Source organism: Uranotaenia lowii, chromosome 3, assembly GCF_029784155.1.
Source record: "Uranotaenia lowii strain MFRU-FL chromosome 3, ASM2978415v1, whole genome shotgun sequence".
Lineage (NCBI taxonomy): Eukaryota > Metazoa > Arthropoda > Insecta > Diptera > Culicidae > Uranotaenia > Uranotaenia lowii.
The window spans coordinates 7,716,902-7,744,525 of record NC_073693.1 but is presented as its reverse complement, the minus strand read 5'-3'; the positions used below and the strand labels follow the sequence as shown (position 1 = coordinate 7,744,525).

The following is a 27,624-nucleotide window of genomic DNA, read 5'->3' as shown; positions in this document are numbered from 1 at the left end:
GGTCAAACGCTTGCTCTTCGTTTCCGGCTTTAGTTCCTGCAAATAGGCCGACATCCGTACGTCCTGGTTATCAAGAATCGAAAGCTTAAATCCTACGATGCCGATGGCGCTGGCTGAGGAATACCATAGACTCCTGATGATCGGAAGCCTTCCGTGTATGCTGTAAAGCAAGCCTGATCACTATAAGAACATTCATTCTGACCACATTTTTCTTCAATCCGATGCTAAGGGCTGAGCGGTAAAGTTCAAGTACTGCCACGAAGCACCGCTAACCGCAAGATTTCGAGTTGTTTTTCTGATGTCCCAATTAAGCCTAGGCAACCCAAAGGACTGAAGCAACTGTACTGACTTTTCGGAACCAGAACGTCAGTTCTCCTTTGATTTCAATGGCATTTTGGTACCAAAACGTCAGTGCGGTAATAAAATGATAGTTCGGAAATTTTCTTCTCCTTCAGCCCAGGGTGGCCACTCAAAATCATTTTTTGATTTCCCGCATTTTTCCCGTTTTTCCCGCATGGTCTCACGAAATTCCCGGTTTTATACAACAGAAAACCAAACAAAATTCCGAGTATTCATTTTTGAAACCATATAAACGAAAATCGATTAAGCTTTCTTTAAGTGGTAAATGATCTTTAAATGGTTTTTGTTTCAGTTATGTTTACCAATTAACCTACAAATCATTAGATTGATACGCAGGTTTTTTTAAATTTCTAAAACTATTTCCCTTGATTCGAAAATGTTAAGCATTTAAGTGATGCTTGTCAACAAGTACTTCTAACACACAGGTCTAAACGATTTTTTGCAATATCTGGATAGTGTGCTATCACATCGGGATTGACGCAGAATAAATACCGATGAAGGCAAGGGAGATCGTATAGCCTTTTTTTTTTCAAAAATATTTCTGCTATATCTGAATACAAGGATATCCATGTCGGAAACATGACCAGACTCTTTTGCTTTCTTAATTGCCGATTTAGTTGAGAATCCAGTTTCCACGCTTCTTTCTGAGAGTTCAATTCCAATAAATGTTTTTGAATTTATGTTTACTCGTTCAGACTTCACAACTTCCTCCATCAATGCTCTTACAAGCTCGGTTAAATCATCGAAGAGAAACGGAACCATTGGTGCTTCTGTCTGATACTCGCGTAAAAAGGACTCCACAGTCGAAGCGGCTGTAACAAAAAAAACTCAATTTTGGTCCCAGCAAATTATCATCTACAGCAGGGGTGAGCAACGCGCGGCCCGCGGGCCGCATGTGGCCCGCGAGACCCTTATGTGCGGCCCGCGAAGCTTTTTTCAAATGTTCATGCCTAAACTTTTTTCTACAATTACTAGGAAAAAGGAATATGACATGGTCAAATATGTGCCTATCTGCATTTTCCAAATAGTCATTCAGATTGTTAACCATTTCCCCAGCTTTTAAAGCATTTATTATGTTCTGTTCAAGGCATAAATGCAATATTGTTTATTGGCACAATGTAATATTGGTGTTTTTTTTTTCATTATCCAGAAATCAGGATACATTTTTCCTAATACTCCTACAAACTCCTACAACTTTGTAAAGCAAAATCCATTAAAGTGAGGAAGAGCAGCTAAAAATCTGAAGCTACACATGATCAAAGGAATTTCGAAGCCCGTTAGTCAAGTCATTATTTTCGTTTCAAGCAAAAATAAAGTTTTATGATAAAAAATATGCTCAGCAGATAATATTTTTAAATTATTCTATCGAATTCGGCAAAAAGGATGGTTCGGTTAGCATTAAAATACTGGAAAAAATTAAAACCAAAACCATGCGAAATATTTTTTATTTCTGAATATTGACGAAAATTACGAAAGTATAATAATAATGACTGGGTGAACGTTTTTGAATTTTTTATCAACTTGAATTATCCGGCATCAAAGTTACCGACAAAAATCAAAGTTTTTGATGAAAGCAATAGATATCTGAAATTCTGTGATTCGATCCAAAAGGTCTTTGAGAATTATCTTTGATGGTTATTTTTCAGAAATTTGAAAGAAAATTTATAACAAACATCGATAAATTGAGTTATTTTATTTTTCAATCGCATTCCCTATTACCAAAGTCATTTATTACTAGAGAAATTATATCCCAATAATATCTAAATAAGATAAAAAAAAATTATAAATCTGCATAAAAATTCTAGCATTAAGAATGTAGTTTTGTAGATAATTGCTTAAAAATATGTGGAATTGAAATTTTTTCTGTGATTTCGACCACCTTTTTCAATTTCAATTTAAGAAACGGAGAAAATCTAGGCTTTTGGGATAAGTTTTAACTGTGGAAAAAAATCTTACAATGTCAATTTGCGATTCAACTTCCAACGCTGAGAAGACGGCGATTTCTTTGAATACATATTTTTCACACTCTTAGTTATCATTGTGGGAGGCTCCAGGATATTTTTAAATGGAAGTGATGACGAATAATAGTACCATCGGTTTTAACAAGAATGTTTTATGAACGAATGTTTGCGAAGAAGTACTTTAAAAAATTGAGAGAATTGAAAAATGACAAAGATTTAATGTTACACCTTCTCAATATCGGGTATTCAAAAAGTCGTGTTGAATTTCTGATGTTGAAAAACTGAATTCGATTTATCTTTCCTTTTTCAGATTTGTTTTCGCCAAAAACTTTCGGTTATTAAAATTCCACGAAGCTCTGCTTATTTATTAAAAAAAAAGTTATTATAAGTGTGGCTCGCCGACAAAATTTCAAATTTAAATTGGCCCGTTGGTTCAAAAGGTTGCTCACCCCTGATCTACAGCTTTAGCAACAATGTCGATTACCTTCGACCGGGAAATCGATGGAAAACTCCGCTTAAAATTTGGATGGTTTTCCTTAATCTTTTTCTCCTCTTGTTTTTTTACCTAGTCTACAAACCGTTTGAGATACGGTAGAATTTTGGCAGCACGTTCTGCAACGCGTTCATTTTCCGCCCAGCGAACGTCACAAAATTTTAACGCAAATGTCGTTGAACCCGTTACTGCAGTATAATCCGGAAGTGGAATGTTTTTGAACAGGACATACAACGCCCTCAAAAATTCATCAAAATTCCAAGTGTTTCCAAAAGTGTTTCCTCAGTCCCTCCTTGAACGAGTTATGTACAGTGTGAAGTCCACAGCTCCCAATGGTGAGAATATCGTACGCCGGATTAGAAGCAAGTTCTTGAACCTCGCTAAGTTCCTTAAGCATTTTCCAATTTACTGCTGGACCATCCATGGAACACTGGATCACTCGTTTCAGTAGATCAGGATTTTTCGAAAAACATAGTTTCACGCCATTCAGAAGGTCATTCGAGCGCGTCGACGATAAGAATGTAGAACCAATATTCAACTAGGTTTTTGTTTTGATTCCAGAAGCGCACACCAATATCCATTTGTTGCTTCTGCAAAATCTTTTTTAACGTTTCGTCAAACCCTAATACGAACTCGCTGCAATTCTGTAGAAAATGGAAAACTTCATTAAAAAAATAGGGAATGTGTGGAATCAAATAGCTTATTTTTGTTCTTCCCATTTCCATTCGATTAGCAATCTGGCTGTCCAGGAACATCCTTTTGTTGTTCATTTAAGCAAGTTCAAACTAATCGAAACCGATCCAGCTCGTCAGGAGGATTCGTTTCAACCTGGTCGAAATCGATCGAAGTCAGTTGGAAAGAGACTGGTGATCAACTGTCAATCCATTTCCAACTTCAAAACTTCATTGAACAGACTTTCACTGAGCCAAAAATTCCCGACTTTTTGAAAAAATTCCCGGCTTTTTCCGCTTTTTTCCCGTTGGATTTCAAATCCCGTCTTTTTCCCGCATTTCCCGCTTTTCCCGAATGGGTGGCCACCCTGCTTCAGCCACTTGGACAACCTGAACTGCGATTTTTGTTATGAGACAAACTTTGTTGTCTGTTGTTGTTTTTGTTGGGAACCTGAGCCAGCCTCAGTGTTTCCCAAATAAAATGGGTGACGCTGAGACCGTCTCGGGACGAACTGTCTCCTAGTGTCGACTAGCCTTTAGAGAACCGAGGACTGCAGGTAGTTGGACATACCTTATCAAGCCGCGATGTTGAATTTCAAATGAAGCCATTTTTCCAATTTTCGCAAAACTGGTAGGAACAAAAATGCTTCCATCAGTCCTGTACTGAGGTGAAATTTTGTGTCTATCTAGTTTTTGTACTCCTTTGAATTTGAAGTTCGACCCTTCCATTTAAAATAGAAAATTTGTTTCAGTATTCACAATTTGAATTATGAACAAAAGTTTAAAATAAAAAACCTAAGACGGTAAACAAAATACGATGAAAAGTTATACCAAAACCAATTTTAACTAGCAGAATCCAAACTCAAAATTCGAAATTTATGTTTCGAACCACTAGAAGTATTCAGATTCAGAATGTTTTCAAATGTTTTAACTAAATCAGCGAAACCCGAAACAATGCCGGCGAAAGAGACCATTCGGGCAGGTGATTCTAGGTTTACGATCCAGACAACAGTCATTTGTTTTAGTTAGAGTTGTTCGTTTCTATAAGCATATGTATAATTTCTCGACCAGTAAGAAGAAAGAAAGAAGAAAAACTTCAATTAACTCATCAACACATCAAAACTGCTAAGAACTCCATGCAGACAAAATTATCACCTGAACACACACGCTAAAAAGCAAGAGTGTGTAATAATAAATTATAGTAAATCAATAGAAATCAAACTAAGCAATAGACGTATTCTGTTTTCTATCTTACAACATACAAACATTAAAACTATACGAACTGAAGTATAACAAATTAAAAACAAACTGTAAACATAGCTGTAAATACTTTCGGATAAGTCATGCTACTATATATATATGAAAAGAAAACACTATCTCGAAATAAAAAACAAAACCTATAGACAAAATTGGCTCGTTGTGAAATAAAAGAATCTATCTAACGGAAAAATGTTTCAATGCAATCAAAACAAATAGAGGGAAAAAATCACACGTGGAAATGAGAGCGAGAATTGTGCAATAGAGTGAGCAAAATCAATCTGACACAAAAAAAAACAAAGCTGCTATCCGGAAAATCATTGTGAAAAATATAACAAAAGAAACGAATCTAATTCAAACTCTATTTTTGTACAATCAACAATTAGACTTGAGAAAAAAATTACCCAAAAACTATTAAGGAAAAAATCCCCACACAAATCAAATTGAACCCAATGTTAGTGATCAGAAAATTACCCCCCAATTAGGAGGAGATGAAAAAAAACAGAAGGAACTCGTCCTGTCGAATCTACCGTACTTTTTCCCTATAGAGGATTACCATATAACATTCAACAAAAAAACTGAAGAGAGAAAACAACAATTCATTTTATCCAAGCCACAGTTTTGATAGTCTTTGATTGCACTCGTTCTTTTGTAAGACAGATTATAATTGTTCATCTTAAAAAAAAAGCAAAAGCAACCGAACAAACCAAACTGTTTAACGTTTAAGATAAACAAACAAAAAAAAATGATTACAACAAATCAAATCAACAAACCAACCAAGAAACCAAAAAACCAAAACCCCCCCTAACACTCAAACACAAAGTACATTCAAACTGGAACAATATTACCATAAATGGCACACATTTAAAAAAAAGTTAAACCCACGTAAGTTCTTACAAACAACAAAACATTTACCAAGAAGAGAAGAGGAGTGCAAAAAGCAGAAGCAACAGTGTAACACAACTTGAAAGTGGAACGACGAAAGTAACTAGTTGAAGTCGTTAGATGATTCAGGAGGAGGATGAACCTATTAGGAGTAGATAAACCAACCAAATCAACCAAACAACCAACCAATCCTGGACCCTTGGAAGACGGTACCGGTTAGGCTATACACTAAGGCAAAATATGGTATTTGAAGTGTGGAAGTGTTGGGCGGAAGATAAGTAAATAAATAAATTAATTAATATAACGGGTTTGTGTTTTGTGTTTGAATGATTTTCGAATCATCCCTTGAGCGTTGCGGCAATCATTAATTTCAAGTATTGAGAAAGAGTTGAACGACCTTGGAACGAGGTGGATACCTGAGGGTAAATGTTAAGAGTTTAAACTCGTCTTATAATATTACAACAAATCGATTTCCGGCACGACCAGAGGCTCCAGCCCGTGGATCTTCTTGATTTCTGTCTCGACGACCTTTAACATGGCTTCCGGTACGACGACCTCCCAGCAAGCATTTATGAAGGTATAACACAAGAACAACAGAATTATTCAAACAAATATACCAGATAGAAAGATTGTATTAAACTTACTAAAATAGCATATAGCTACGAAAGTGGAGGCAATATACCTACAATGACAAGATTCCAACGATTCAATTTTTCCTCTAAAAGCAAAATAAACGAAAAAAAAATTTCCCGACCGAGATTGGAACTCCAGTCCTCCAATTTGGCTGTCCGATATCTAAACGGAAAATAATAAAAAGGTAAAATTTACCGAGATAGCCTAGGTCAGGGGTTTTCAGATCATTTGCTCGGCGGAGCACTTTTAGAACCAAAATTTTTGGCGGAGCACCTACATTTTTGAAAGAATGAAAAACATAAATTTTGATAAATTGATAGTATTTATCGTTCAAATAAGATGTGCCTTGTCATCGTAGTCAATAAAATCATTAATGAATGGCTACTCTTTGAATAGTCTTGTTTTTATTAACAAAATATGTGTCATCAAAAATTAATGATTTCAATAGAACAAATACGCTTTCTTGGATTTTTCAAGCTGTAACAAGTTTGGTTAAATTTGTGTCAGTTGTAGCCTGGCGACTGATTCCGCGCTTTGTCGGGATCGGTATTTTGTCTTCGTTGCGATATATGTGGAAAATCCAGACTCACATGGATAAGTTGTGGCAAACGGCAGAAAAATAAGTTTAGCTTTATCTTACAAAATTTTAAATTTATTTTTTTAGTTGACACCAATACTCCTCCTACGACTTTTTGGATACGAATCTTTCCTGAAGCTTTGAATCCGATGTCATATCTATCAAGGATTCATATTCTTGCGATGTTAATGATTCTGGTTTCTTTAACATAAAAATAGGCTGGCACTCATTTAAAGGCTTCGATCTTTTTATTATTTTATGATATTCTTCGGGGAATTTTGCTGGAAGCTGTTCAACAGATCCTGCGGCAAAACATTATAATTATTAATGACTTTATTAGACACGTCTGTTAGTTTAAGATTACACCAAGAAATACAAAAATAAATTTATCAACGAAAAGTGTTGTGATTGTCATAATTCTTGGAAATTTTCGGATGATAACTTCAAGGTTATTCTTGATTGAATGCTTCTTAAATCCGGAAAGCTCCAGGTTGCGCTTTTTTAGAGATTCTGCCCAAAATTTTATTTTTTCTCTTGATAGTCAGGATGATTTTGCCGTTTTAATCGAAGATTATTATTCCTTTACCTTGCATTGAAAGACTGAAGTCATTCTTGATTCAAACAGGCGAGACAACGTTTTTCTACGAGATAACCAGCGATCTTCGGTATGAAGAAGTAGTGTGGAAAGTTGGCTAACCATCTCTTCGCACTATGCCTTGAATAACCCTGAATTTTTCGGTAGAGCCTTAATAAAGTTGATTATTTTTATGCTTTCGTCCAGACTTCCTTCAAAGATGATGATAGTTTCTTCATAGCGAGTGCATGTCGATGAAGGATGTAATGGATACTACCGCAACTTTTGGTCTTTTCTTTGATCTTGGCAACGGCTCCAGACTTAGCCAGTATTTCCAACTATAGCTTTCGCACCGTCCATACATACATCAATGCAATTTCCCCATGGAATATTGTTGTCCGTAACATAATCATCAATTATTTAGCTTGGAAATTTTAGCCCCCGACGTGGAAGTTGGCAACGGTTTGCAAAAGAACAAATCTTCTTCGAAACATCCAGAACCTTGATAGCGGACAAATATCATCAGAATTGCTAGTCCTGCTACATCTGTGGATTCGTCAAGCGGCATGTCAAATTTTGAGTTCTCAATCGCTTTTAACATCTTCAGCCATGTCACAAATTCGTCAAGAAACCGTGTTGTCAGACATGGGAATCGAATTTACAAATTCCACTGTTTTATTACCAACCATGATACGGACAACTTCTTGAATACAAGGTTTGATTAAGTTTTCAGCAATAGTACGCGCTTCTCTAGCTTTTCCAATCGGTAGCTCGCCAAGTATTTACGGCGCAAGAACAGCCTTTTCATTAAGTGTTTTGCACACTGAGTCCTTCAACACAACGTTGTTCGATCAAAGCAGTGCATTTTGACAATCTTTCTTTCTTTGCCAACATCCCTGCAGAGATTCAGCCGCCAGTTAAAAAAAAATAATCTAAATTTATTCGTTCGTATGCCTTGTAAAAATTTTTTCTCATGTTTCGATAAAAATGAAACGATAAAAAAATATCAGAGTTTTTCAAAGGTGGTTTATGATTTTTGTTGCGTACTTCGCGGAGCACTTTCAAAAGCTTCGCGGAGCACCAAGTGCTCCGCGGAGCACGATCTGAAAACCCCTGGCCTAGGTGAACGCTCGTGAAAGCCAAAAAGGTAACTTCTACCTCTTCGAGGTGAAACTCACCTCACAGCGCGGTAAAATTTACCTGAATCGAGGTTAGAAAAAAGGAACAATTCACCGAGGAAAAAGGTGAATCCAAGAAAGGTAAATCTTACCTCGTAGCGAGGTGAAGTTCACCTGAATTGAGCTGAATAAAAAAGTATAATTCACCTAGAAAAAAAGGTAAAACCAAATAAGGTAAAACTTACCTCGTAGCGGGGTGAAATTGACCTGGATTGAGCTAAACAAAACGGTACAATTCATCTCGAAAAAATAACTATTAGCCAAACACGTTTATTGAGGTTAAGCTGTTTTGTCGTTCAGGAACAAGTTTTGCTTTGTGCCTCATATGTGAAAATCGGAATAGAATGGTAAGTGTTTTCTTAGATATCATTTAGTTTAGTTCTCGTCATAATACATTGCTTTTGTTTCAGATCGGCCCATAGAGCTTTGAGGTGTATTCCACGTCATCCTACATCCGGAAAAGCGGAACCTGACCGGATTAGTCGAACGGAGGAGATCTTGAATGTACGCAACGCAGGAGGATTCAGCGGCCATGGCGGCTTAGCAGAACGCGAAGCCGAATTACCAGTCCCTATTTATCTCCAATAAATATCATTTTTGAAGGAATTTTATATTTTTTTAATTCTATTTGAAGAAACCTATCAAACCAACCAGCATTTATCTTTTAAATCAGTAAATGGGAAAACGGTATTATTTACAATTTTGCAAGGTGAATGCGAAAAAGGTAACATTTACCTTTTTGCTAGGTGAATTGAAACAAGGTAAAATTTACTTTTTTGCTAGGTTAATGACAAAAAGGTTAAATTTACCTCGTAAGAGGGGTGGAAAAAATTCACCTCGCAAAAAGGTAAATTTTACCTTTTTTTTATTTTCCGTGTACCACGATGCCAACTCATCAGTTGATATGATCCACGTCATACACAGAAAAATTTTTTGACTATTACGTGTCACTGAAACTGCAACCTTTAAAATAAATCAACCTGTAATTAACAAAACCTGTGTTGTGTTTTAACAAAACCTGTTTTCTTTCCGGATCCACTCGAATTCATGAGACTAACATTTTGCGCAACGGATTTAAACTTTATTCAAACGCGAACAAATTATATTCTACATTGCCGACTTGCACGATTTATTGCCATAGACCTTCTAGAGCAGATTGATAAGCGAAAACTGCTAGACTAGCTAGTTCCTACCCGCCGATCCTCATAGACAGACAGTGCGCGCTTGTGTTGGTGCAAATGATATTCGCAACTGGGGATTTTTTTTTATTATCTGACAATTTGCGCCGGGGGTCTTCAGATTTTCCCCAAAATTGAAAATATGGTTCATTTTTGCGACTTAAAAATTTATGTATTTTTTCAGATTTCTAACATTTTTATTTTTTGAGTTAGCTTCGGTTAGATTTTTTTGTAAATAAAAAATAACCATTTTTCAAAGCTACATAACTCTGTTGTTTCTCAACGGAAATTATAAAATAGCACATCAAAATGCATTAAAATTTTATCAGCTTTCCAAATAGAATAGTTGAAAAAAATTAAATAATGACCTTCAACATGAAAAGTTGTAAATAAACTTTAAATGGCGTCTAAAAGTACCGTCTGCACCACCGAATATTTTGCAAAAAATACCATTGTATAGCTCTATTCATGATGCAACTTTCATCTGAAGACACCAAAGTGGGCCATTAACACCTTGAAGAGTTATGAAAGAAATAATGACAATAAATCTCTTTTTTTACATCGAAAACAAACAATGGTGGAACAACTGCACTCACATATGGAGATAGCAAGCACTTCTAACAACATGGAAACAAAAGAACTTACCAAAGCAGGTAAAAAACACTACTTTTTCGTGCTTTGTAGAGTGTTTGCAGCAAAACTGACTTTAAATTTTAACCAAAATTCTGAGTATCGTATTGTTTATGTGATATAACTAATAATGGGAATGTTGCTTTTACAACCTGGTCATATACTATATAACTTATTAATTTTTCGATCAAAGATCATTGTGAAGCATAATCAATGCCAATAGTAGAAGGTTCAGTCCCTGTGTTTGGGATCACAAAAATGTGATTAAAAAAATGAAATATAGACGTGCTTTACATAGTTTTTATATCGATTGCTAAGCACTGGACACCAAAATCCTTTCCCATTGATCAAAAAAGTATGAGAAAGTGGAACAAATGTTGTAGAAATAATCAAAGAGCTCAGTATGGCCAGCTCAGGCTGTAAAATGATGAAAATATGATACTTTTACCGTATTCGTTTTCTACATTCGCCCAGTTTTGAGGTTTACCATACTAGAACGAACATAATTCGTCGTCAGTGTTTTGCTACCTCGATCGCTCACACACGAATCTTCAGTGTTCCACCGTCCATTTTAAATCAAATCTGGGGAATTACGGATGCAAAACTTAGCGCATAAACTTCTAAAAATGATAGTAAAATGTGCATAATTTGTTGTGACCTGGTGCAAAACTGGGTATAAACGAATACGTTATTAGATTTTTGTATATAACATGAAGTCAGTTATGCTGCAACAATCAAAAATAAGCAAGCGAGACAATAAGCTTTTTCTGTTTTGGAATATATTTTTAAATTGTGACCACCACTTTCAGCATAAACGAAAATCGTTTCTAGGTTGTCATAATAAATCGTTAGACCTGGAATTTTCGAAATTGGGTTATTAGTAAGGTCGAGAGCACCATTTTTATTCATTATGGGACTGTTAATCGACCATATTTGAAACCTTTCTCAAATCTACTAGCATAACAGTCCCATACAAAATATATTTTTCTCACCAAGCTACTTTCTAAGACTTGAATTTGATCATTTTTGAACTTCTAAATGCAATTGTCAAAAAAAGAAACATACTTTTGAAAAAAATTATCATGAATTCCACATTGTAAGTTGAATCTTTTTACGATTTTTGATTGCATCCGATAGTTTTTCGCTCAGGAAGTCATTCCTAAGAAAGTCAGACCTGCCTTGGAAAACTAGTGTGCATCATTCGACATCAAGTGAGTCAAAAAAATGTTTAAATGATTCAAAGCAATAAACCAAAGACTATTTCGCCGAAAGAAACATTGAAAAGTGACCAAATCCGAGGTATTTCACATATGTGACTGTTATTCAGGTATATTTCATATAGGACAGCCACGAACTGATTTTTTTTTTTCGAAATTTCTTGAACAAAACCTCTTTTTTTAATCTTTTATGTTGAAGCCTTATATTGACCTAAAATGACGAAAATTCATATGGGACTGTTATGCGAGTGGGGGCAGTCTGAAAAGGACGAAAAAATAGTGTTTTTTACAAGCTTTGATAAGTTCTTTTGTTTCCATGTTGTTAGAAGTGCTTGCTATCTCCATATGTGAGTGCAGTTGTTCCACCATTGTTTGTTTTCGATGTAAAAAAAGAGATTTATTGTCATTATTTCTTTCATAACTCTTCAAGGTGTTAATGGCCCACTTTGGTGTCTTCAGATGAAAGTTGCATCATGAATAGAGATATACAATGGTATTTTTTGCAAAATATTCGGTGGTGCAGACGGTACTTTTAGACGCCATTTAAAGTTTATTTACAACTTTTCATGTTGAAGGTCATTATTTAATTTTTTTCAACTATTCTAGTTGGAAAGCTGATAAAATTTTAATGCATTTTGATGTGCTATTTTATAATTTCCGTTGAGAAACAACAGAGTTATGTAGCTTTGTAAAATGATTATTTTTAATTGACAAAAAAATCTAACCGAAGCTAACTCAAAAAATAAAAATGTTAGAAATCTGAAAAAATACATGTGTTTTTAAGTCGCAAAAATGAACCAAATTTTCAATTTTGGGGAAAATCTGAAGACCCCCGGCGCAAACCCGTCAGATAATAAAAAAAAATCCCCAACTGTCAGTTGATGGAGTTCGGCTACCTAGTTCTACTCTGAAATTACATCGCAGGAGCAGTTTTCAGCAGTGGGCGCAACAGTTGTACACTGAAAATTAAATGTCACGTAATTTGTTTTTTGACCTGTTAAATTTACGGTAAATATCCTGCTCCTTTTTGTTACAGGACAACTGCGTAATTTTACAGGAAATAATCGAGGGTCGAGCCCGGTCGAACGCAACCTTATGTGTTCGACCCATCTGAGCTGGTTGTGGGTAGCAATGTGGCTTCTTCGTCACTTACTACAAACAGCCAGCAGATGCGGGGTAAAGAATCACACAAGTAGTTTCATGCTGTCGATAAAACAATGCCCTAACTCACATTTTCACCACCTATTCGTTTCATCTACCTAAAGCGCTCTAGCTTTGACCTTTCCACCGATCAATTTTCATTTGTGTCTTAATTGCTCTCTAAAAACTAGATTTTCAATTTGCCGATATGCCATAAACTTAGATAAGAAGATTCTCCTTTTACGAACCGGTCAAAGGAAGAGACCGGATAGAGTGTCAATTGAAGGACCGCCCATTTACCGTAAGTAAATCATTTCACTCAAATCGTAAATGTTGAATTAGCATATTCTCAACTTTTTGGAGACATATTTACGAATTGACTCAACTGCCATCCGATTCAACTTTTTTGGGCAAAGCTTGTCGTAAATGAATGATAGAAAATCACTCAATACCAACTTGTTTACGATTGTTATTGAAAATGTCCTGATATTCGATATGGATTTTCATTTCTATTCCGATTTCATGTTAGCTGGGCTACCACTACTGCCGACTACTGCTTCGTTGTCCAGCGACCTTCCGTGGTACTGATCCGAAGATTTCCCCGTGGCTCGACGCTCTTATTTTAGCTGGACGCCTCACCAATAGCACGACGACCTTCCGCTGGCTCCCGACTCGCCGACCTTCCAGGCACCTGTCAGACGAACTTCCGTGTTTCCTGGCTTTCCGACCTCCATCTGGCTTCCCGGTCCGACGACCTTCCAGTTGGCTCCTGGTTTGACAACCTTCCACGGTTCCCGGCTCGTTGACCTTCCTTGGCTCCGGCTCTTTGTCTTTCCATCGGCTTCCTGGCTGGCTGGTATGCGTTTGTGTTATGTGTTTGTGTGTATTAAATCATTTCCAAATGACACCGCGCCGGCGCGTATATACTTAAGGGTTCAACGCCGATTGACCAATGCATAAGGCTGAGATAAAAGATCTTCACTGCAAGGTTCTCGTCAACTGTGCGGATTTCAGCGGCTAGACTACGCCGCCACGAGCTTCTGGGCCTGCCTCTTCTTTGATGCCCAACTGGATTACAGTCAAGCGCCTCTCTGCAAATCTCGTTTTCATCTCTTCGCAGCGTGTGCCCAATCCATCTCCACTTACGTTCCCGAATCTCGATTTCTAGCGCCTTTTGATGACACCGGTGATGAAGTTCCACGTTTGAGATCCAATTGCCAGGCAACCTAACGCGGATGATGTCGGATTGGACGTTTGAGTTGAAGATTCGGATTTTAGTTCGTAGAGAGATCTGGCGTGAGCGCCAGATGTTTCAGAGACTCGCAAACGCAAATCGGGCTTTTCTGATCCGGGTTTCGATGTCTTTCGTGGTACCACCATCAGACGTAATCTGGCTACCAAGATACTGGAAGCACTCGGCTTTCTCAACCTGATTTCCAGCTACCAATTGAAATTGGAGAAATTGGAACAATTTTCTGTGTTGACTTCCATCAATTTGGTCTTTCCGACATTGATTTTGAGACCTACTGCTTTGGAGCTTTCGGTGAGGTCGTCGAGTTTGCTCGACATATCGGGTTGTGTTTGGGCGAGCAAAACAATATAATCTGCCAGGTCAAGGTCGTTCAGTTGCTCTATTGTCGAAGGATTCCACGGCAATCCTCGGTGTAGCCTACAGTCAATCGATCCAGTCAAGATCTCATCCATCGTGCAGGACCTTGCACGAAAATACCTCGTATTGTGCTTTGTTGGATGATCTAGTTTCTCCTCGTCCCCTTAGAGCCGCCCAGATGTTTTCGTGGTTGAGTCGGTTGAATGCTGTTTCGAAATCAACGAACAGCAACAGAAGAGAGTCCTGAAATTCGTTGATTTCTTCCAGTATAATTCGTAGCGTTGTGATGATCGTCCGAACCGGAATCTAGCTTATTGCCGTCGGAGTGTAGCATCGATTTTCTCCTGGATCCTGTTCAGGATCACTTTGCTGAGTACTTTTGGAGTTGTACAGACCAAATTTATGCCACGCCAGTTACCGTACTCGGTCAGGTATCCTTTCTTCGGGACCTTTACAAGGATACCCTGCATCTAGTCGACCGAGAATGTTGTAGTATTCCAAATGTCAGCGAAAAGACGGTGCATTTGGTGGAAGGCCATAGGGCTAGAGAAATTCGAAAATGACTTTAAAAACTGAATCTAAAAGTGCATTAGAGTTCGATGAACTATACATAAAGAAGGTGTTTTAATATGTTCGGGTTATTTCCAATTAGCAACTTTGTCTGCAATCGCCAACATGCATGATTCCGGACAATAAATTAATTGACAATTTCATGATTTCAAACAATAATTGTGCCTCATTAGAAACGTGACTATCAAACGCCGATATATGATCGAGAAGCAAACGCGGTTTTGCATTCAGTTTATGATCCGTTTCCGATTCGACTGCATCATGCTGGTTAAGTTAATCTTCCTAATTTTGGTGTTACCATTTTGCACGGCCTTGTACAAAATGTACATAGAAATGGATCGCTACGAACTCGGATTCAGTGACTTGGGAATATTCAATACTTTTCGCATCATGAAGTTCAATCGGACGATGCCGGTTCTGAATGGATCTTATACCCTAAATCGAGACTTGGATGACGATTATGAGGTAAACTCTGAAAATTCCATTTACAATGAGTAAGTTTCAAATAAAGAGACCGTTGATTGCAGATTGGATTTACCTGCGCCCGGAGTCCTCTCGGTAACAATCAGTACCAGGAGTATCCGATGAAATTGAGTCGGCTGCCGATCTGTCAGTTCATCAAATCCTACGGACACGAGTACCAGCACCTGTATCTGAACTACTCGAACACGCCCTACTGTCCACCGGAAGGGTTCTGTCCGTTTCCCAAGGGCCTGTATTGGTTCAAGAACATGCACATAGATTCGAATATTTTCCCGCCGGTGTTCCCGGAGGGCTATTACCGGTGCTATCTGGATGTGTACCATGTTCCAACCAAGAAGCACATGCATCACCAGGCGTTCTACACGCGTATTCGTAAGGAGCTGCTGAAAACGGAAATACCTGTTTGATGCAAACATCAAACATTGAATTTTTATTTCTAATAAGGCTGGTACAAATATCAATTTCTTCTTTTGGCAGTCTTTTTTACACGGTTTTCCGCAATTATCACGCATTTTTACACGGTTTTCGGGATTTAACACAGTTTTTTTGCACGGTTTTTCACGCGGATATACCAGTGTAAAAAACCTTGGTGTATAATTACAAAAATTACAGGAATAAAAAAAATGTAAAAAAACGGTAAAACTGTCAAAAAACGATAAAAAAGACAAAAATTATCAAATTTAAGAAATGAAAAAAAAAATTACAAAACAGACAAAATGTCAAAATTTGGCAAAAATTACAAAATTCACCAATAGGATTAAAGAGACAAAATTTCAAAAATAACAAACATGACATGAATGATAAAAATGAAAGAAAAGCATCGGAAACGACAGAAGAGTCAGAAGAAAAAAATGATTTTGCGTTGAAACTAATTTTTATATCGCTGCATGTAATCGTTTATTTGTCTGTCTAAAGAATTAGACAAAAAAAAATGCATGTGGTTTTTGAGTCTGAAAATCGCTGAGTACTACAGTTTCTAAGAGCAAGTTCACTCGTGTTGGAAAAAAGTGGTAGAAATTTTGACATTTTTAGTACATTTTGAAAACTTTACCATACTTACTTACTTACTTAATGATCCCGCGCCGATCCTCCGGTGCATAGGGCCGTGGTAAAAGACCTCCACTGTTGACGATCCGGAGCCAGCGTCTTCACTTGGTCCCAGTCAAGATTCTCGTCGACAGTTCGGATTTCAGCGGCTAGGCGTCGCCGCCACGAGTTTCTGGGCCTGCCTCTTCTTCGATGACCTTCTGGATTCCAATCTAGCGCCTTTCTGCAAATCTCGTTTCCATCTCTTCGCAGCGTGTGCCCAATCCATCTCCACTTACGTTCCCGAATCTCGATTTCTAGCGCCTTTTGATGACACCGGCGATGTAGTTCCTCATTCGAGATCCAATTGCCAGGCCACCAAGCGCGGATGATATTCCGCAGGCAGCGGTTTACAAATACTTGCAGTTTTCGCGTCGTTACCGCATATGTGCACCAAGTTTCGCACCCGTACAGCAATACGGATTTGACGTTTGAGTTGAAGATTCGGATCTTAGTTCGTAGAGAGATCTGGCGTGACCGCCAGATGTTTCGGAGACTCGCAAACGCAAATCGGGCCTTTCTGATCCGGGTTTCGATGTCTTTACCATGACTTTACCGTGCAAAAACATTTTCAAGATCTGCGGCCTTCAAGTATTTTTACTACACGTGTTCTATTTTCTCATGCTGTGATGCAAAAATAACAATATTTCTATCACATACGGTTGAAATGGAAAGAGTGCTGTAAAAAAATACAACGCCCAAAGATCTTGAAAACATATTTGCATGGTAAAATTTTCAAAATGTGCTACAAGTGTCAAAATTTCTACCACTTTTTCCCAACACCAGTGAATTTGCTCTAATTAGGTTTATGGATATTTCAAACAAAACTCTGCTTCGCAAATTCAGATTTTGATATGTATTAAAATTTAAGCCACATTCAAAACAAATCCATACTCCCATAAAAGATAGCTATCGCCTTGTTAGAATAGGCGTTAATTCAATAAACAAACTAATTGAGCACTATCTCGGTTGTAAATCTATCTGATCTATCCCAACAACACAATTTCGAGCAGACATTGTCCGCTAACGGTGTTGTCGCAAATGCGATTAAGTGCATTTACCTAATCTGTCACCAACGGTTTCCGCTCGACTAAACAACAACAACCCATTTCGTAGCATGCCACGCGTTGCCAAGGCAGCGATATGTTTGGCCTTTTCCGTGATGTGTATACATTCAATCGTGAATTTGTATCCTTTCGGTGGTGTTTTCCTTACAAGATTTTATAAAAAAAATGTTAGATTTTCTAATTCGAAGCTAGTTTTTTTTTTTAGTGGGTCTCATTAATGGCCGAGCTACACATCCTGGGACAACTTTGCCACGCATCGGACTTTGCTGAACTGAATCTGTTCTGCAGGTGGAGCATTCAGTTCGGATCCTGCTGGAAGGTGATCGAAGGACATTCGGAGGGACAAACCTGTGCGAGTACGGCTCGAGTTGAGCAGCGGTCCCATTTTAGTACCCCCATCGATTTGCATTTGGCCTGTCGTGGTATCCAGGGTTGGCCAAAGGTTTACATTGAAGTTTTCGCGATTAACGCTTTCGGAAATTACTGGCCTGTTGGATACGGATTTGGGTTTCTGCCGACGCAACCGGGCTTTCATAAACTTTCGATTGCTACGTGGAAGGTTTCTTCTGGGAAATTTCTAGATCGAATAAGGGAAAAATTTCACACCGGAGGTTTTACGGTCGCCAAAAGTGATATCGTGTTTTCCGGCATTGAGCGATATAAGCTTCTGACACAGTCTTCTGGGACGGTGGAGTTGGAGTTGATGTTGATATTCAAAAACTTCGCTGAACATGGCGTTGAAATGCGGTAGAAGCTTAGTTCGCCTTGCATTGATCTGCTTTTTTCTAAACATTCAGCATACTCAAGGGGTGGTTAAAATCGACGTTTCCAAAACTAATCAGAAGGCAACAAATGAAACTTCAACGACAACCACAACCAGCCCGGGGACAACAGCAAGTGCTGAAAATTCATCAGAACCTTCTCTCGATGGAACAACAACAGTTGCAAATCAACTTGATCTGACCACTGGAAGTTCTTCAACAGCTGTTACCACCAGCACTACCGTCGCACAACCAAAACCTACCGAGGCACCAGAGACTACTACTATCCCACCAGTCCAATTGGAACCTCCTAAAGAAGGACGATTGATCAAAACTGTTCCCCAGGGTTACTACTGCCGGTGTGATCTCAAGGTAATAATTGAAATTTTTTTTAAATTTGAATCATTCCTATCAAACTTAACTCATCAAGTTGTTCGAATTTTAATAAACAATTTGAACTATGAATTTTCATCCAGGGTGGTAAACACGGTTGATTTGTTTCAAACCTGAAAAAAATACCAAAAAGTGAAAAACTTTAAAAAACGCTAAATTACACAAAAATGACAAAAATGTAACAAACATAAAACATAAAAAAAAAACAGCTAATAATGACAAAAATGACTAATAACAAAATAAAAATATTTTGAAAACGACAGAAATAACCAATTTAACGAAGAAACATACATAAAAATTGGCTTGAATTACATAAATTTTTGTAGTATTTAGATTTTTGTCTTTTTTACTTATTTTTTGATATTTTGGTCATTTCTGTACTTTTAAACATTTTTCTCAATTTTGTCGTATTTCTTATTTTTGTCAATATTGTCACTTGGCCATTTTCGTCATTAATCTCGTTTTTGTCATTTTTGGCATTTTTGGCATTTAAGTCATATTTGTCTTTTTTCTTGATTTGGTTTATTTTCTCAGTTTTGTCGTTTCTGTCATTTTGGCATTTGTACCATTTGTGGCGTTTGCGCCATTTCACAGTGGTTTATAACTTGAAAACGTGATCATGGGCTTTTTGAAGGCTTAAATGACAAAATAGCTTTATGGTATGTTCTACAATGTTTCATCATTTTCAAATGCGCATATTATATTGCAATTTTTTGCTTGATGAATTCACCTATAATTGAGATAATTTTTCTATTTTTGTACATATTTATCTTTTTATAACTTTAGTGTCTTCGAGAAAGTTGAAGATCATCAAATTTTAAAAAAATTTGTTGAAGACGTTAAAGCTCTATCTTTTGAAACAACATGTTTTAAAGACATTTTTTTCAAAAACTAACCTAAAAAAACGAAAAACTCGTTTAACTTTTCTAGAGGCGAGTTTTGAGACTAACTTTGCATGAGAGAGGTGTGACAATTGTAAAACTACTCAACTATATTGAAGGTGTCAAGTCACTATTATGAAGTTTAATGGTACTTTTAGGTGATTTCTTTAAGAAATTGCATGTTTTTATTGTATTGTATTGTATTTAATATCTCTAAAAGTAGCAAACATACTAAAACAAAAAAAAAAACATATATACATTAGAAAGGACAATCTTTCAACTTTCATGAACATATAGTTTCATTTGTATGCATGAGGTTTTACTACTAAAATAACTTCGCTGAAAGATTTCAGTTTCAAAATTTTAGTATAGCCGGTTCAACAATTCTTCGATCAGTCAACTATGCCACATTTATGTTGAAGCGGGAACTTAAGTAAGTGTGTGAAAAAATACTGAAATTTGCCAATCTACCATCTTTCATTTAAGTTATTTAAGTAGTAGAACCTCATGCATACAAATAAAACTAAATGTCCATGAAAGTTGAAAGATTGCCCTATCTAATGTATATATTTTTGATTTGGTATGTTTGAAACTTTCAGAGATATTGAACAATAAAAATATACATTTTTTTAAAGAAATCATCCAAAAAGTACCATTAAACTTCAAAATAGTGACTTGACACCTTCAATAAAGTTGTGTAGTTTTACAATTGTCACAACTCTTTCATACAAAGTAAGTCTCAAAACTCGCTTCGAAAAAAGTTAAACGAGTTTTTCGTTTTTTGAGGTTAGTTTTTGAAAAAATGTCTTTAAAACATGTTGTTTCAAAAGATAGAGCTTTGATGTTATCAAAAAAGTTTTTCAAAATTTGATGATTTACAACTTTCTCGAAGACACTATAGTGATAAAATGATAAAAACAAAAAAAAATAGAAAAATTATCTCACTTATAGGTGAATTGATCAAGTAAAAAATGGCAACACAATATGCGCATTTTAAAGTGATGAAACGTTGTAGAACATACCATAAAGCTATTTTGACATTTGAGCCTTGAAAAAGCCCATGATCACGTTTTTCGAGTTTTAAACCACTGGGGCATTTCATCATTTTCGTGATTATTTCCATTTTTTTTTTTTTTTATCATTTTGTCTTTTTTTGCATTTTGGGATTTTCGTCATTGTTTTAATTTTCTATCATTTTGTCATTCTTGTCTTTCTCTCATTTTACATTTTTGTCATTCATGTCATTTTTTGGTATTTATGGAATTTGTGGCATTTTTTATCAGTTTTTTTTTTATTTTTGTAATTATTCTCAGTTTTGTCATTTTTTTATTTTTTGTCATTGTTGTTATTTTCGTAATTTTTGTTATTTTTATCTTTTTTGTCGTCTTTGTTTTTTACATTTTCATCACTTTTGAATTTTTTTTTGTTTTTATCAATTTTACCATTACTTATACATTTAGGCATTTTTGTCATTTATTCATACTGTTTTAAACTGTTACAAGACATGAGTTTAGAGTAAGAACAGAATATGGAACCCCAAAGAAATCTTGGAAATTCGTCAACGAAGCTCTAGATCATGGGTGGCCAACATTTCCAACAGGCGGACCATATTTCTGAAATGAGATTGGCTGACGGGCCAAAGAAAAACAAATTGTTCGGGAATATTAAAAAAAAAACAGATTTTTGAAAACGCTTTAAGAACATTTGCCTAGGTCACATCGAACAAAGATTAACCTTGACGGATTGCCCGGTTTTATCCGGGTTCGCCCGAATATTTTATACAAAATTTGAGAAAAGCCGGCTCGGTTGCTCGGATTACAATGAAAAATGCTAGGATTTAAATTAACCTTTTTTGCCAAATGTAACAAAAAATTCAAATGGTATTCCAAATGTTTTTCTATTTATGAATCCAAAACGAGAATTTTTGAGTAAATTTTATAAAAATTATCATGAAAGTTTTTGTGGAAGCCTAAAATATTATTTAAAATCTGATAACTTTTGTTGGACATTATTTTCAAGTTTTTTGCAATTGATTTGCTATTGATATTGTCTGGAGTTTCGGTCGACAATTTTGAAATAAATTTTCCTGATTTTGCCAGGTTTTTAAATGAAAATACCTAGTTCGGATTTTTCGCCCCGAATACGTGCTGAAAAAACCTTAGTATAGATTAATCTAAATAATTCGTTTTTGTTACTTGCATGTTTTTACTGATTTAACTCCATTTGAAAAATAGTATAAATTTTACGCAATACGAAATGAATTATCCCTCCCAACTTATGTATGTACGTCAATCATTTCAAGGCATTTAAAATCTCATCGGTTTATTCATTTCAGAAATGTCAACTGGTCACGCCAGTGGACGCCAATGGACGTAGTCAATTTTATTGTCTTCAAATATAATAATTATGATTGGCCATTTTCCAAAGTTTTCAAGTTTACCGTTTTTCTTAAAAAAATTGATAGGCAAATTTTAAAAACAAACCACAGAATGGTTATGCTCAAAAAAAGAAGCGTTACATCCAGATGAAAACCAAAATATGAGCGCTCGACAGAACCTACTAGCGACGCGTAGCATACGTCGCGACGTTACAAATCATAACACCGCATCGTGAGTTTTCTTGGAGACTCGAAGCATGTGATTGATGACCTAAGGAAAATTAACAGTAAATAACGTGACATTTAAATCGCCTACTGGAGTGAAAAAAGAATAACAAACCTGTGAATGACAGGAATCTCGCTAGTAAAAAGTGTCGTTAGTAAAACCGTCGCACCAGACCGAATGGTGCTATACACATAATATTGATTTTTCAAAGTACGGATCTCAACCTCAACTCAATCCAACTCTTTCCAAATTTTTCAATATCTCGATTTGACAATTGAATTTGGAAAGCCTTCTATGAACAGGATGAATACGAATTTCAGTCTTTTTTTAATCATTGCACCGTTTTCAAGTCGAAATTTTGCTTAAAAAGTCGCTCTTCTAAGAGATTTGCCACTACCAATCCGTTTCTAATTGAATTTTACTACCCAACTGTAAGTTCTGTCTAGTTTATCATTATTGATGTTCAAAAATACAGAGCAAGATGCCAATAAAATTTACTTGGATTTGGTTTAATTTTCATAAATATACCCTTTTCTCTTAAAGCAAACATAACAAATTGGAAAAATTTCGATATTTTACAATTATAAGAGGCTCTCAGAGTAAAAGAAGTATAATTGCAAAAATGATCGATTTTTGAGTAAATAAGGCCAGAAATTAGTTTTAATACACTTTGACCCCTTTAGATTATATCACTTCAAGGGATTTTCAGATCTTTTTTTTTAGTTTAGTTAGAGTAGATTGAGATATATTTTTCCAAATGTTATAGAAAACCGATCAATTCTTAGAACATGATTTTTTTCCAAAAAGAGCTTCGCGGGGCACAAAAAGGTAATCGCGGGCCATGGTTTGGCCACCCATGCTCTAGATCGTAAGTCCGAAGACCATAGTAAAATCACGCTGACGTTTGGAGAGGTAGTACAAACTGATCCAGTTCAGGCTTCGAATAGTATGCAACGAAGGAACTCAACTGTCTTCAAATATCATCAGCAATAGGGATATTCAGCGTTTCAATACTATTCGTCCAAATTTGCTTTCCTTATTCTTGAGACCGGCATCTGTTGCTGAAGTGTTGTTAGAAATCAGTAATCTCGACTCCAATAAATCTCCTGGTCTTGATAACATCACCGTGGCCATAGTGAAAGCCCACCACATGACGTTTTCGAATATCCTGACAGACACCTTAAATGCAATTATCGAAACCGGCTCCAATCCCGATGCACTAAAATTAACTCGCGTTACCCCCATCTTTAAATCTGGCAATAGATCAAATATATCAAACTACCGGTCAATCTCTACGCTCTCCATCTTGAATAAAGTCTTCGAAAAACTACTGCACTATTGGAGAACGTGTTCGATGATTTGGACAATCGTAAATATGCTGGTGCCCTGTTTTTGGATCTGAGAAAAGCGTTCGATACGATTGATCATTCGTTGGTACTATATAAACTGCAATGGTATGGGATACGCGGACAGCCCCCTCCGGTTAATCGACAGCTATTTAACAGCTAATCAACAATGTGTGTCCTTAAAAGGAGAATCAAGCATCAAAAAGCCCGCATGACGACAGGAGTACCACATGGAAGGAACTTGAGCCCACTGATGTTCTTGGTCTTCATCAACGATCTTCCGCTGATGAACCTGCACGGCAAAGTTCGGCTTTTCGCCGACAATACTCTCATCTCGTACAGCAATGCCAATCCTCTTCAGATAGTGGATTGAATTGGAAAAGATTTGGAAGCCCTCCAGGAATACTTCAACTGTAATTTCCTCTCGTTGAACTTATAGAAAACGTCGTACATGCTATTCAATTTCGAACGTCGCTGAATACCACAGCTGCCGTTGATAAGTACAGGCAACACGATAATTGTCGTGTACGCGAGTTCAAATATTTAGGATTACATTTGGACGATACTTTAAGCTGGACAGCCCACATCTGCAAATGTCGTCTAAGAGAGCTGCAGACTATATGCAAAATAGAGCCCTTAAGATTGTATTTAGATCGCCGTATTTACGATGATATTGCCACACACAAAATTTATTCGCAAAATTCGGGTTTTCATCCGATTGCCATTAAATTTTCAGGGATTGAAAAATAACTATTTAACTTCATTTTACCATTTTACTCGTATTTTATTTACAGTCCATGCGCAAATGCCTGCACCTTGGCCTTAACCCCGGCCATGAGATCCTGCACAAGCTGTGAATCAACCGTTTTTTGCATGTAAACCCATACTTTCTACAGTTCCTCGACTGTCTTCGCAACCAACCTTAGGTCGTTCGAGAAGGTGCGGCTTCATAATCGCCGAGTACTTCTAGATGGGGCGGAGCTCCGGAGTGTTGGGAGGATTGAACATTTTCGGCACGAAATTGATCTTATTGTCCGCATACCACTTCAGCACGTCCTTGGAGAAGTGGCATGAGGCCAAATCCGGCCAGAAGATTGTTGGGACGTTGTGGGCCTTCAGGAGAGGAAGCAGCCGCTTCTGGAGGCGCTCTTTCATGTACACCTGTCCGTTCACCGTGTCCTGGGTCACGAAAGGTGCACTCCGCTTCCCGCACTCGCAGATGGCTTGCCAAACCAGGAATTTATTCGCAAATTTGGACATCTTTTGAGTCGGAAGTGCTCTGGAACGCTGAATATATCCTTGGCCATGAAAAACAGGTTTCGGGGATCTGTTTGAAGTCGGCCTTCACATATGTTTCGTCGTCCATGATGCAGCATTCAACTTTCGTCAGCATGTTGAGGTACAACTTCCTGGCACGGGTTTTTGCGGAATTGTTCTGCTAATCGTCGCGATTAGAGGCCTTTTGTACCTTGAACGTTCGAAGCCCAGCCTTAGTTTCGGCCTTCTAAACAAAACTGCGGCTTAGGTGCAGCTTTTTAGCCACATCCCGAATGGAGGCGTTCGGGTTTCGGTTGAAGGCCCCAACTACGCGGTTGTAATTTTTGGTGTATTACGGAATACTTTTTCCTTCACTTCTAGGATTCCGATCGGTGGTCAATCGTTCCTCGAACCGCTTAATCACTCGCGACACCGTGGAATTCGCGATTCCCAACGTTTAAGCGATGGTACGATGCGAGAGATCCTTGTTCTCGTGATGAATGCGCAAGATTTTATCACGCATTTTATCACGACTCCATTTCCACGAGTTTTGATCACAGGACTTTAAAACTTTCAGGGTGTAAACAATGCACTATGAACTAAATCGACCCAAATTTTCATTGAATTCTACCCAACGGTTAAAAAGTTAGAGCAATTTCATAGTGTGGCAATTTCCTAATGGACACCTTTACGTTCTGTGAAAACAACATTGTAAACTAATTGTTAAACTCTTTTGATAGGGTTTTGTGCCTGATGGGGAAGAGGCTTAGAAAAAGCTTAACTCCAGCGGACTTTCCTTGTCCGAGAAAAAAAGGAAGAACTCTTATTTACCATAGAAAATTATATTAAGAATCCAAGAATCGTTAATCAGTCCCATTTATATGAAAAATGTCTTTGCAAATAATTGTAAACATGAACTCACTAATTGCTACTCTGCGAAACGTGAGACATGAAAGAGATCATCCAGATTACTCATAGAAAAAAATAGATTCAAAATTCAAATTCCATTATTCCGTTTTAGATCAACATTTGTGACGTTAACTGTTGCTGCGACATCGACTGCAATGAAGCGGTTCTGCGAACCTATGACTGCGATCGGGAGCAGATCGAAGTCGGGGACTATCGACACCGGGACGGACTACAGTCCTGCGAAGTTCAGGGCGGTCTATTTTGCCTGGTCGGCGAAAAGGATGGACGAGATGTGCCAGATAAATCGGTGAGAGACGCGATCTTATAATCGTCGATAATTTTTTTACTTACTTGGATATTTCGTTTTAGCACTATAATCCAAATTTGAAACAGAAATATTCACGTCACAAGTGGAACGAAATTTTCCCTACAAACGAGAATCCAAAAGACATTTCGAACCGTATGTTTTACAAAGTCAACGATCTTGTTCAGTTTTATAACGAAAGCAGTGAACAGGTTGAAACTTTCGGTAAGATTGAATTAGAATTACCAAAATCAACAGAAAATCAACAATATTTCATCTCAACAGTTCTACCATACTCGATAACAAACTCCGAGTGTCAACTCAAACAACCGGTTCGATTTTTACGCGATCAGTCGACACAGTGTCTGCGGTCCCTGGAAAGTCTGGACAGTTTTACCGAGAGCTTCGTTGAACAGCAGTCTCAGATGCGATACCTTCGTTATCCGAAAAACGAAATTGTCGAACATTGTGCCGATTCAGACTGTTTCAACATTACCGTTATTCGATACTGTAATTTATCGGGGTCCAAATGTCGAGCCAACAACCAAACCGAGTGGGATGGAACATGGATGTGCCCGGAAATAAGGATTCAATTCGTCCATAACTACACTCATTTGGAATCTGTCGCAGTGTTTATTTTGTGTGGATCAATCGAAGAGCTTAATCTTGAAACTGACTCCATTTGGCACCGTTTTACGGTCAGCTTCAAACGAGAACATGAAGAGAGATTTGCTAGAAGCGTCAGTGGTAATTTGGGCTACCTTCAGCAGAAACCACTTCTGGTTTCGAACCTTCAAATACCGGTTAATGACACGGTTGAGACCAGACGTTCTTCGAAGTATATGCTTAGTTACTTCACTAATGAAACGAGACTGCCGGATGAAACGTTCCGTTTGAAGTTGCCAAAAAGCAAAGGGAATCGATGCACTTTGGACGAACGAAACCATCACCAAGTTCTGTTCGGTGAGAATATTTGGACTAAATGTAATTTTTACCCGAAAATCAACGTATCGGCTGATTCAAACTTCACTGAAGTTTGCAACGACTTACAGAGTAGCATTTTTGAACTTTTGCTACATGGAATACAGCCCCAGTTTCAGCTGAATGATTTCGAATCGCTCAATATCTTCCTATCGAAATACGGTAACCCTGTGAACCGAACAACGGATTGGATTCAGCTGAGATCGAGCAATGTAGTTGAGGATAAGATCATCGGGACCAGGGACCCCAAACGGGACTTGTTCACCTGTTACAGCGTAATCATCAACGTTCGGTATCAGTTCTATCATGCTCGGCAGACGGTCCGCAACGTCCCTCGCCAACAAGTGCTGCACGAGGCGGAGGTCATCTTTGGACCGCGAGTGGATCTTCAGTTTCCGCTAAATGAAGAGGTGAGGGTACCGATTTTTGCCCAGGCTCAGTTCTTCGATTTGACTTCGCGGGGCAGCAATAGTGCTACCGGTGTGGATATTATTCTAGCTTTAGCTTGTGTCACGAAACTAGTCATCTAAATAGTCGAGAATTATTAGATTTAAGAAACGGTATTTAATATTGGCAAATAAAGATTTGTAAATATCAGTAGAAATGTTTGTGATATTTTG

At 37.4% G+C, this 27,624-nt stretch overlaps 3 protein-coding genes across 3 annotated transcripts; all 3 read left to right on the top strand.

Annotated features, from left to right (window-relative positions):
• Positions 1 to 15,223: 15,223 nt before the first annotated feature.
• LOC129754642 (uncharacterized) lies at positions 15,224 to 16,178 on the top strand. Its single transcript, XM_055750810.1, has 2 exons — positions 15,224 to 15,398; positions 15,461 to 16,178. Exons 1-2 carry the CDS (start codon positions 15,255 to 15,257, stop codon positions 15,821 to 15,823), a joined length of 507 nt encoding a protein of 168 aa, XP_055606785.1. The 5' UTR covers positions 15,224 to 15,254; the 3' UTR covers positions 15,824 to 16,178.
• A 12-nt stretch (positions 16,179 to 16,190) lies between these two features.
• LOC129754641 (B9 domain-containing protein 2) lies at positions 16,191 to 18,320 on the top strand. Its single transcript, XM_055750809.1, has 2 exons — positions 16,191 to 17,701; positions 17,775 to 18,320. The coding sequence occupies exon 2, from the start codon at positions 17,787 to 17,789 to the stop codon at positions 18,318 to 18,320; it is 534 nt and encodes a 177-aa protein (XP_055606784.1). The 5' UTR covers positions 16,191 to 17,701; positions 17,775 to 17,786.
• On the top strand, positions 18,301 to 27,560 carry LOC129754640 (tectonic). Its single transcript, XM_055750808.1, has 4 exons — positions 18,301 to 18,702; positions 25,832 to 26,026; positions 26,089 to 26,248; positions 26,309 to 27,560. The coding sequence occupies exons 1-4, from the start codon at positions 18,301 to 18,303 to the stop codon at positions 27,532 to 27,534; spliced, it is 1,983 nt and encodes a 660-aa protein (XP_055606783.1). The 3' UTR covers positions 27,535 to 27,560.
• Positions 27,561 to 27,624: the final 64 nt, after the last annotated feature.